Consider the following 12,631-nt stretch of genomic DNA (forward strand, 5'->3'; position numbering starts at 1 on the left):
GTGTATTGGTATGACGCTCTGACCAACTGAGCTACCCAGCCAGGGCCTATAAATTTTATTTGATGCTAAAGAAATATATTTCTTCATGTGAATAACATCCTAATTGGAGATTAACTTGTTTGTTTCTAAGAAGAAAGTAACTCATGGTCAACATAGAAAATTTAGAAATTATAGCCAAGAATAAAAAGGCAGAAAAAAATGTCATTTGTCTTCCCATTAACCAGATGAGAATTTGGGTGTTTGTTCTGTACATTTTATACAGTTAAAATTATACCTTTTAAATTCATTTTTCTCTGTTTATTTTACTTTTAAAATTGAAATAAAATTCATATAACAATTTCACACGAAGCTCATTATTGAAAGTATACAATTTCATTTTTTAAAGCATTTTCACAATTGTGCCGCCATTCCAACTCTCCAATTCCAGGACAGTTTCATTGTCCCCAAAGGAACATACCCAACCCTATGCAGTCACTTCCAATTTCCTCCTTCCCTTGGCCCCAGCCAACTGCTAACCTACTTTCAGTCTCTACGGGTTTGCCTGTTCTAGACATTTCATATGAATGGAGTCATAATTGTGGCCTTCACTTAGTACAGTGCTTTCACGGTTCATCCATTGTGTTGCGGTTCATGCATTGTGTTGCGTATGTCAGTGCTTCACCCCTTTTTATGGCTGAATAACATTCCCTTATGTGGACATACATTTTGTTTATCCATTTGTCAGTTAACTGACATTTGAGTTGTTTCCACTGGTTGACTATTACAATGCTATGAACAGTTGTGATTTGTGTACTAGTTCTTTTGTGAACATATGTTTTCAGTTCTCTTGGAAATATATCGGGGAGTGGAATGGCTGGGTCATGTGGTAACTGTTTTTATCTTTCTGAGGGACTGCCAAATTGTTATCCACAGCATCTACACTATTTTACATTCCCACCACCAGTGTAGGAGAGTTTCGATTTTTCTACATCCTCACCAATATACTTTGTGTGTTTTTTTTAAATTACGGCCAATATCATGTTGTAAAGTAGTATTTCCTTGTGGTTTTGACTTGGCATTTTCTCAGTGACTAATGATATTGAACATTTTTTCATGTGCTTATCGGTCATTTGTATATTTTTTATAGAGAAATGTCAGTTTAGGTCCTTTTCCCATTTTTACGTTGTCTTCCTATTATTGAGTTTTAGGAGTTTTTTTATACATTCTAAATATATTTCATATATTATTTATAAATTTTATCATGTCTTAAGTATTTGTTCTGTAAATGTTTTCTTCCATTCTGTGAGTTGTCTGTTTTTAAACTCTCTTGGTTATGTCCTTCGATGTGCATAAGTTTCCAGTTTTGATTTAATAAGTCCAAATTATTTATTTTTCTCCTTTGTTATTTGAGTTTTGGTGTTATATCCAAGATCACAAACATTTTTCTTTCATTTGATCTTTATAATAATTATATTTTTTTATTGTTGTTCAAGTATAGTTGTCTCCATTTTCCCGCATCCACTTTCCCCCACCCCCAATCCTACCCGCCTCTGGCTTTGTCTATGGGTCCTTTATACATATTCCATGACAGCCCTCTTCTTTCCCATATTATCCTCCCCCCCCTGCCCCAGTAACTGTCAGTTTGTTCTTTATTTCAATGTCTCTGGTTCTATTTTCCTTGTTCTTTTGTTTGTTCTGTTGATTAGGTTCCACTTGTAGGTGAGATCATGTGGTATTTGTCCCTCACCACCTGGCTTATTTCACTTAGCATAATGCTGTCCAATTCCATCCATGCTGTCACAAAGGGTAGAAGCTCCTTCTTTCCGATGCAAAGTATTCCATCATGTAGATGTTCTACTTTTTTGATTCACTTATTTACTGATGGGCACTTAGGTTGCTTCCAGCACTTGACTATTGTAAATTGTGCTGCTATGAACATTGGGGTGCAAGGTCACAAACATTTTTAAAATTAAAATATAAAGTGATCACCCTAAGTGTACTATCAACATCATACAAGGTTATTACTGTATGTTGGCTGTATTCCCTATGCTGTACATTGCATTCCCATGACTTACAGATTTTGTAACTGAAGTTTGTACCTCTTATGCCCCATCACCTTTTTTGCCTTTCTCCCCATTTCCTTTCCCTCTGACAACCATCAGCTTGTTCTTTATACCTATGAGTCTGTTTCTGCTTTGATTTGTTTTTTATATTCCGCATGTAAGGGAGATCATATGGTATTTGTCTTTGTCTGTCTGACTTATTTCACTTAGCATAATACCCTCTAGGTCTATCCATGTTGCAACAAATGGTAACATTTCATTCTTTTTAATGGCTGGGTAATATTTTATTGTATATGTATACTACATTTTCTTAATTCATTCATCTATCAGTGGGTACTAAAGCTGCTTCCATGTCTTGGCTATTGTATGTAATGCTGCAGTGAACATAAGGATGCATATACTTTTCGAATTCATGTTTTATGTTTTGGATAGATACCCATGAGTGGAATTGCTGGGTCATATGGTAGTTTTATTTGTTTTTTTCTTATGAAGCCCCTTGCTGTTTCCCATAGTGGCTGTGCCAACCCTTCCACTAACAGTGCAGGAGAGTTCCCTTTTCTCCACAGCCTTGCCAACACTTGTTATTTGTTGTCTCCTTGATAATAAGCAGTCTGATAAGTATGAGGTGATATCACACTGTGGTTTTGATTTACATTTGCCTGATGATTAGTGACGCTGAAGGTATTTTCATGTGTCTATTGGCCATCTGTATGGTGTCTTTGGAAAAATGTCTGTTCAGGTTCTCTGCCCATTTTTTAATCAGATTGTTTGGGGTTTTTTTGATGTTGAGTTACATGAGTTCTTTATATATTTTGAATGAACCCCGCATTGGATGTGTCATTGGCAAACATCTTCTCCCATCCAGTGGATTACCTTTTTGTTTTGTTGATGTTTTTCTTCACCCTGCAAAACCTTTTTAGTTTGATGTAATCTCATTTGTTTATTTTTGCTTTTGTCGCCCTTGCCTGGGAAGATATATCGAAAAATATTGCTAAAACTGATGTCAGAATTTGCTGCCCATGTTTTCTTCTAGGAATCCAAGGTCACAAACATTTATTTACTTATGTTTTATTCTAAGAGTTTTATAGTTTAGCTCCTTTCATTTAGATATTCGATCCATTTTGAGTTAATTTTTATATATGATATATAAATATAATTTTTTATCCTACTTTCCTTCATGTCGTATCTTAAGGGTTTTCTCAGTCACTATGTAATATTTCATTGTATAGATGTCCCATAATTCCCTAGCTATCCCTTATGTGCTTTTCACTTTTACAAAATTATTCACTTGTATAAATAAGGCCACAATAGACATTTTTGTGAACAAGTCTGTTCACATTTCAGATTATTCTGTTATTATACAAGTGGAATTATAGAGTCAAAGGTAGAAGCATTTCCAAGATTAAGATAGCCTGTGTTTCAGACTGCTTCCTGTATTTTCCTTGGCCCTTACGAATGCACCTGCTTAGCCTCTCCCATTTCTGAGCCTTGATATTATTGAGCTTTATTAAGATTCAAAAGAAGTGGTCATTGTTTTAGTGCATTGTATGGTGCTAATGCACCAATGCTAATGTAAAGGGCTAACTCTGCCAGAAAAAAAAACAAACCAAAGCAATCTGAAAATGACTTTTAGTTTGTAGTTCATGCTTCCACCCCTAGGTGTATACCCAAGAGAATTGAACATTTTCGTATGTTCAGACAAACACTTGTACACGAACGTTTATCCGGCACTATTCACGGTAGCCAAGAGGTAAAAACAACCCAAATGTCTATTAGACAAATGGACAAACAGAAAGTGGTGTATCTCTACAGTGGAATATTATTTAGCCATAAAAAAGGACTACCATACTAGACATAGTACAACATGGATGGACCTTGAAAACACTATATTATATGAAAGAAGCCAGACACAAAAGGCCACGTATTATGTGATTCCATTTATATGAAATGTCCAGAATAGGCAAATCTGTAAACAAAGATAAGTAGTTGCTAGAGACTGGGGGGAGGGGGAAGATGGAAAGTGACAGCTAGTGGATACGGAGCTGCTTCTGGGGTGTCAGGTGTTCTGGGGTCAGGGATAGTGGTGACGGTGATGCGGCCTTGTGAGTGTGCTCGAGAGACACTACATTGTAAGTCACCTTAAAATGGGGAGTTTAAGTTCATTATATCACAATTTTAAAATATTAAGGGTTCTAGAAAATACTGTCTGATTTCGTTATAAATCATCTGCACCCTTCACATAAATACTTTTTCTACTAACGAGAGAGAGTAGTACAGCTGTTCACGCTCAAACAGAATAAAATATTTTAAGAGAACAGTCTCTTCTTTCTCAACTACTGTAAATCCCTCTCAAGGGAGAGATAGCCACTGTTTAATAGTTTGGGGTGTATTTTTGAGATTTCCTTACAAGCATACACACACACAGAGGGTTTTTTGTTTTGTTTACAGAAAATAGAAAATGTTCCCAAGGTTTCTGAAGAGGATTTTATTAAATGCTTCTCATCCAAGTGTTTTTTAAGCTCCCCCCCTGCCCCCCCGCTTGGTGGGCCTTGGGAAGAGATGAAAAACTGAATATGACCGATGCTGATGGAGAACGAAACCTATGCATAACTGTCACAATGTAAGATACGGACATGGTGGCACCAAGAGAAGGGCCCCAGCATTGCTAAACCCAGTGTGCTTAGCTCTGTGTTCACATCCCCATCATCTGAAGCCTCCAGAACATCTTAGTAAGGACAGATTAGGGAGTGGGCTGGGGTCAGGTATTTACGAAATAAGAAGTGCAGGAATTGTGGGACTTGAATTTCTTAATCAAATGCTTTCTCCTCCAGGGAGAAGAAACAGATTAGTCTTGAATTTCAGAGTTCCCTCTTTGATAATTTGAAGTGCCCAGCTAGGGCCTCAGAAAGGAATTGGTTCAGACAGGCCCAGATATGTATAAATACTGACTAAAGCCAAGTTCTGTCTTCCTAAGAGTAAATTAGACAACTTGACTGACCTGTGGCCCTCATGCTTTTGGAGGTGTTGGGAATCCCATGTGGTTTAATTAGTAGGAATTTACTTACTGTGTGAAGAATTCCTCTTTCCTATGTGGACTTGACATCAACTCTCATAGCAAAAGAAAGAAAAAAGAATGCATTCTTTTAAAATCAGAAAGTCATTCATTTCTGGGCAAATTCAGGTCTTGTTTAGCTGCCCCAGAGGTCATGGAGTATGTCATTTAAGTTATTTAAAATCTAAACCCAAACTTGTAATTCTCTATGGTTTACAGCAGCTGCAAAGTGAGAATGAGAAGTGTGGTCTGGTTGCTGGGACAACGGGCTCTGCCTGCCCTCTGCAAAGGCCTGTTCCTTCATCACCCCGGGCTGATCTGAGCGGGAGTGTAGTGCTCTAAGTAGCAGAGTCTGTGTCTGCCCTCAGGGCTTTGTCAGGTCACATTTACCAGCAGGATAGTGGTCCATTTGGTACTTTATGGGATTTGCAGCAAACGAGGGAAGAAGGGTGCTCAGTGATCCTGTGCCTTGTACTTTGATGGGCCCATTGCCTTTATTTCCTGGAGAGATCCCAGAGACAAAACTAGTAGGGACAGGATCTTACTTGTGAGAATTATCTTTACAAGGGAATTATCTTTACAAGACTTCTTGGCCCCATGCTCCCATTTCTTCCTCTTCTGAGAGTTGCTTCATCCAGAGAAACACAACTGCACTTCTGCCTTGTTTAGTTGCCCAACCCTATTAAATGCTAATGAGCGCCACCACTAACTGAGCTTTCCCTGTGTGTCGGGCCTTGTGTTAAGCTGTTTTGTATACATAGCTCATGCTTTACGTGCATGATCTCACTTAATCCTCATGACAGCTCTGTGCGGGGGCATTAACAGCCCTTCACATTTCATGTAGAAGAACCGAGGCTTGGAGATGTTAAGCAATATTCCCAAGCACAGCCCGACTCCAACCCAGGGTTTGTTGCTCAGCTGATGGTGACACCAGCCATGCAGTTGCTCAGGCCAAAGACGGGATGATCCTTGATTCCTCTTCCTTCACCCTCGCAGCCACTCTCTCAGCGAGTCCTGTTGACCTGCTCTCCTGAATACGTCCCCAGTCTGGCTACATTTTCCTGCCTGCACAATGCCAGGTCTGTCTACTCCCGTGTGAGCCCTTGCCTAGAACTCTGCAGCTGCCTCTTAAACTGGTCTTGCTTCCATTACTGTCCATGGTGATGGAATGATATTTAAAAATCTAGATTAGATCCTACCACTTCCCTGTGTAAAACACCCACCAACTGCCCAATTGCAATAAGAAAAATCTAACTTTTACCATGGCCCACGCAAGGCTGTGTGTTTGAGCTCCTGCTTCCTCTCTTATCTCTTGTCTTTTCTCATACTCAACAAGCTCATCCAAACCTTTGTACCAGGTCGCCCTGCTGAGAATGCTCTCCCCAGGTCTTTGCCTGATGGGTTCCCTCTTACTCGGGTCTCTGCTCAGCTATCTGATCACCCCAGTTCCTAAAGTTTCTTTTCCTTACAGTGCCTCCCATCCTTATCCGTTTTGTTCAGGGTTATATTTGTAGTACCCAGAAGAGTGACTAGAACAGAGCAGATGCTTAGTACATGATTGTTGAATGAATGGCAAACAGATGCTATTCTTTGCCTAGAAAGCTCTGGCCTCCCCACCTCACTCCTCCCACCCCCTTCACATACTTAACTCTGGAGTACCCTTCAGTTCTGCTCCCACATCATTCCGCTGGGGAAGTTTGCAATGATCCTCTATAGGGCATCCCTTCATAACAACCTCTGCTTTTCCTGAATGGCCCTCATCACATGCCTGTGCGATTATTGGGTGAAAGTCTATCTTTCCCACTCACCCATAATCTTCATGAGGGGAGCAGGTGGTCTGTCTTGCTCATTGATTTAGTCGTAGTGCCTGGCACATCCATCTGTGAGCGGATGAATGGGGAGGAACGAATCATGTTTTTTGCATCAGCTTCATCCATACTTGGAATGCATATACCCCAAATGAATGAGCAAGGAGTTCCTTAGTACCCATGGCTGTCAGAAATCCCTCTGAGATGTTAATAGAGACAGACCGTGGGAACAGCAAACAAACCTTGGGACTCTTCTGACCATAACACTGAGCAAGTGCCTGTGCTGTACCACCCCAGCTGCCTTTCCAACGCTGCCTCACATGTTTCATTTCCTGTGTCTACCCAGCAGACACTCCCCCGGGGAGAGTGGGGCCCAGGAACCCCTCAGTTCACTTGACCAATGCCTACTTTTTGTCATGATTTCCAATAATTGTTCTTAAAGTGAGACACAGCTGTGTGTAATTGTGAGCTGTTATTGTCAACCCTGGTAAACCTAACAATAGATGAAGAATGCTTAGTTCAAAGATTTCATAAATTTCACAAATCCTTGTTCTATCACTGAATGACTTTGAACAAAGCTTTTAATTCCAGTTACTGACTTGCTCTCCACATATCCAAAGGGCCAATGACTCAGACCATGGAGATTCAGCTCAGTCGTATGATCCCCAGACCCACTGTCGAGCCCGTGGAATCAGGAAACCCACACTAGCAGTGAATGTTTTATGTTGTTGAGGCTTAGGCTTCGTAGATTCCCTTTCTCGCCCTTCCTCTTTCCTGAGACTACCAGCAGCCCTTAGACAAATAAAGCTTTGAAATACTGTTTTCAAAGAAACATTTCTTTCTAAAAATAGCCTAATTCTAAAAATAAACTTAAATAACTTTAAGTTTGTAGGCAACATTTTCATATCAGGCCAGGAAGCCAGAGATCTGAGTGTATAAATTTGGAATGTTTGCTTGGTTGTCAGACCATATTGTTTCTCAGCAGGATACCACAAAAATCATTATCCTGCTAATGATTACCTGGAGCTAATGCATTAATCACAAGGCTTTCTTTATACACCGGGGCTCCATCTAGCTACGCAATGGCATCCAAGTGCCTTGGCCCAGAATTCAGTAGTTTATGTGAGCATAAGCAGAATTGCCTTAAAGCCTAATCCAGACACAGACACAGGTGGGGTTTGTTCTTTCTTTCTTTCTTTTTTTTATTTTGGTAATGTCTTCAGCTGATACCCTGGCACTGACTTGACAAAGTCATTCACACTGTAGTCCATCTGCTGTCCCTCTTGGCCTAGGAATTAGTTCAAGTTTCTCCACTGAGATATGCTAAAATGTCACAAGCACATTTAGAAACTCCCTTTGCACCTGGTTTCTTGTCTCCAGGGAGTCATTCCCCGCCCCTTCCTCTCTTCCCCACTACCAGCCAGTTCCTTTCATCCTGCTTGTGTGCTTAGTTTCCTTTCTGCTAGAGCTCCCTGCACCCTGCCATAAACAACATCTCAGGGTCAAATTTGTAAAAAATTCCAAAGAGCTGCCTTGATTCTCTTGTTGCCCTGAAACTATTGTCACTAGTGTCCTTATAGGTATCACGTGTTTCTTCTAGGGTTTCACACACTTTATCACGTTTGATTTTTTAAGTAGTCCTATCACTATAACCTCATGCAGCCAATGCGCCTGCTATGGCTCAGAGAAGCTAGATGATTTGGCCAAGGCAACGGAGTTGGAGCTGAAACCTACCTCTCCCGCCTCCAGCTTTCCCACCAGCCCGTGGCCCCACTCAGTATTAGATTTTGAAAGAGTGCTCATATTCAGAAGCCAGGAAGTAATTTTTCTCAAGGAGATTTTGTGGTGGTGGTTGTAGTGGGACTTACTTGGGAAGGAACTTTTGTCTGTAATCTAAAACACATCTGATTAGGTTTATAGTTGGTGCTGTTTTATTTTTTAAAGGTTAGGTGATGAAGAGGTGGTGGTATCATGCTATTGTTTCTATTGATTCATTGCTGAGGGCATAAAAGAGATGAGGTCTTGCTAGTTTGCCCAGGGCAGAATACAGCAGTATTCACAGGTGCAGTCCCACTACTGCCCAGGGAGTCGTAACCTGCTCTGTTTCCAGTCTGGGCCAGTTCACTTCTCCTTGGGCAGCTGGTGGTGCCCTGCACTGGGATGTCACCATATCGATGCTCAACTCAGTACAGACACATCCAGTGGACATGACACACTACATCCCAGAAATCCTAGTCTCACCAATCCTCCTGCCCAGCCTCCTGAGTATCTGGGACTACAGGCGTGTACCACCGCACCCAGCTACAGTTTGTTCTTGAGTTCAGACCCATCTGGCATTTTGATTCATTCATATGTATGGAGCACCTGTTACATGCCAGGCACCAGAGATGGGATGGGGAACAAGATAGACATGATTCCTGCCATCATGGAATCCAGGGAGGAGAAGACAAATAACATGAGCAACTGCAGCGTTTTAATAAATACCTGGGTAGGGGATGTACCAGGTGGGATGATGACAATAACATCTAACGCAAACTTGACATTGGGGAAGGCTTCCCAGTATAAGGGACTTCTAATTTGAGGACCGAAGGGTGAGTGAGTTTTAGCCAGATGGGGATTGGGATGGGGGCAGAGTGGGCAATATGGCTTCAAGAAGATGGGAAAGCAGTGGGAAGGCCTGGGGATGAGATTTTGGTCCACACTGTCTCAGTTCCTGCTAATTAGATCAGATTTCATGATTTAGCGGTTGAAGAGACTTGGAAAAAGCAGATCAGTGGGGAAAGCTCAGAAAATGCTTATCTTGTTCTCATGTCTTAACAGAAAAAACTTGAGTCTCCGCCCCCATCCACCAATCCCTTCCTGGAAGATGAGCCAACACCAGAGATGGAGGAACTGGCCATGGAGAAAGGAGATTTAGATCAAGTAAGTCTGGTTTGCAATTCCACGTGCAACCCACTCAATGCTTGTTTCTGAAGATGGGTCTGCTCGCTCTAAATGCGATGCTTTGTTTGTTGACCACATTCAGAGATTACAGCCTTGGTGGTCTTCATAGAAAGCCTTTATCTGAAAGTGTATTTAGAAAGCAGAGGGAAATAGCCCTTCCTGCCCCATTTCCCTGCTTCCAAGAGCCCAACCATTGCCATCAGCAGCACGCACAAGCTCCGTTAGCTCACAGGGTGGGGGGTGGGGAGGGCCCGCAGAATTCCGTCCTGCCTCGTCCGTCTTCTCCTGAACTTGTCAGCTTAGCTTTCAGTCATCCACTTAACTGGTCCAGTGATGACATGCAAGGCCACACAATCCCCAGTGAAATTCGCAGCACCATCAGCTAGGAGAGGCCTCCGCGCAGTGTAAACCGATCACCGTAGGCCTGGAAGCATCGGGGTGACCCAATGGCATATTTGGAGAGTTACTTTTCAGAGCACACCAGCACTTCCATTTCCTTTGGATTTTTCTGCCCAACTCTAAATTTCCTCTCCTTTCATCCTACAGAAAGGTGTTTTTGTTTCACTGCCATTTCATGACAAGAGGGGTTAGAGCAGTAAATCAGGACTTTTTCTGTCCAGCTCAGTGATCCTTTTAATTTTCTACCCTTGGCTTCTGAAGAATTATTCTATAGTATTGCTTTGCTCCAGACACCATCGAAGGGAGGCTGGCTGGGAAGACTAGCTCTCGGAAGGCGGTAGCCACGCTCTCTGCAGCCAACCCTGTGCTCCTGGCCCGGTGGGGGTAGGTGTACTGTCCTGGCCAGGGCCAGGAGAGCAGCATTTCCAGGAGCAGATCTGAAGTGGGGCAATAAAATGTGTCTGGTCTATTGATTAGATAATTGTAATAACGTGGATACCTCACATTTTTATGCTGCCTTCTAGTTTAAAAGCCTTTTACATGCTTCATTTCATTTCATTTTCACAGTGCCTGCCTCTCATTTTATGTGATTTTATATGGGCTGCAATGCCTGCGGCTCAGAGAGGTTAAGTGGTTTGCCCAGGGCTCCAGAGCCTGGAAGCGGAGCAGCTGGGACTGGAAGCCAGGCCCACCAGTCAGACTAGAGTTCTTTTCTTGGTGCTCTTTCTACTACACTGTGAGGTCTCAATGAAAAGGAGAGGGCGTAGAAATGAATCCCACGGATAAAAGCGAATGAATAAAACTGATGGGATGGCTTAAGGCTGTATCCCAGAGATCTGTGGGATTAAATGTCATTGATTTACTGCCATCCTGTCAGCCGGCATGGGAGAAAACAAGAGATTTCTTCTAACCTTTTGGGAGGAAGGGCCGATGGAGAGGAGGAATCTGGATGTAGAGCTCATTCTTGAGCCCTCCACCCACACGAGCTCACCCGCCCCCTTGGGGCTTGCTTTGTGCAGTAGTTCCACTTTCAGGGCCCCCATGCCTCCCCACTGCTAGTGGCTGCCGTCGCCATGCCCGGAATCGTGGAGCTGAGTGCGCAGATGCCGCAGCGCTGCCGTGAACAGTTGTCCTTGTAGCCAGTCATCTCTGCATGTTATTAAACTGGACTAGGGTAGAGTCCCCCAGTGCCTGCAAAATCAGTTTTGCCAGGTAAAGTACGACTTTTATTTCATGTGAAACTTGCTCATTCTGGAAGCCCAAGGTTATTGTTGTAATGACCTAGACCTGCTCATTCCAAGGACACAACACAGATATATGCGGTAAAGCAGAGTCCTGTGCTAGGGAAAATGTTAGACTCTGGTCTGTCCTTAACTGACCCATGTGACCTTCAGTAGACTTTTACTCTCTTCAGGCTTCCCTAGTTTCTTCATCTTTAGAGAGAACTAATGGCCCTGACCGCTGTGGCTCAGTTGGTTGAAGCATTGTCCTATAGCAGAAGCGATGTGGGTTTGATTCCCAGTCCGGGCTCTGTTCCCCGGTCCAGGTGTATATGGGAGACAGCCAATCGATGCTTCTCTCTTGCATCGATATTTCTCTCTCTCCCTTCTTCTCTCTCTAAAACCAATTAAAAAAATGTCCTCGGGTGAGGATATAGAAAAGAAGACCAATCTAGTGGCTTTCAAACTGATTCCATGGTGCCGCCATCAGATGCCACTGTGGAAAGTTGAGAGGAGACCAGGGCCCTCTGAGCAGAGCAGTTTCATTATGAGCCACTTTTATCGTGGACATCCAGGTAAAATTTCTTTTGAACCAGGGGTTTTATGTGTGTTTAAAAATGAAGTACTAAAAATCCCTAGACTAGATTATCCACTTGCAATTTCACAGGCTGCTGCTTGTTAGTAATAAAACTCACGCGCCAGTGACTAATGCCTCCTCACATACCTTCCCTGACCTTGAACTGCCTCAGCAGCACTTGTCCTGCTTGTGATTAATTGGGTGGGAGCTCCAGGGTCTTCCTCTTCCCAGCCACTTACTGGCTTCTGGAGTTGGGTGCACAGGGGCCAGGTGGGGCACGGGGGAGGCAGTCCACAGGATGCTGCAGTGAGCTCGGCCAGAGGTGGTGGGGGAGGCCCCTAGTGGTCATCCTGGGTTACCCAACCCATTGCAGCACAGCAGTCAGTTTGCCCTCAAGGTCAGACTCATGCCCTACTCTCTGCCGCAGTTTAGGTTATAGGGAAGGGAGCGTGAACTTGAAAATCTACTGAAGGTCACATGGGTCATTCAGTTTGAACAATCAGCTGCCAACCTATTCCCAATGATAAAAAGTGGCATATGAAAAGAGACTGAGTATAAAAGAAAGAGGGAAAAGAAGAAAGGAACTTCTG

At 42.7% G+C, this 12,631-nt stretch overlaps 1 protein-coding gene across 1 annotated transcript in view; it reads left to right on the forward strand.

Annotated features, from left to right (window-relative positions):
• Positions 1-12,631, forward strand: part of VPS53 (VPS53 subunit of GARP complex) — a 140,313-nt gene that overhangs the window by 64,830 nt on the left and 62,852 nt on the right. Inside the window, exon 12 of the mRNA XM_037069757.1 lies at positions 9,723-9,824. Within this exon, the coding sequence (XP_036925652.1) occupies positions 9,723-9,824 (102 nt within the window). The remainder of the gene's footprint in view (positions 1-9,722; positions 9,825-12,631) is intronic.

Source organism: Sturnira hondurensis, unplaced genomic scaffold, assembly GCF_014824575.4.
Source record: "Sturnira hondurensis isolate 20B ecotype Veracruz unplaced genomic scaffold, ASM1482457v3 Scaffold0018728, whole genome shotgun sequence".
In the NCBI taxonomy this organism is placed as follows: domain Eukaryota; kingdom Metazoa; phylum Chordata; class Mammalia; order Chiroptera; family Phyllostomidae; genus Sturnira; species Sturnira hondurensis.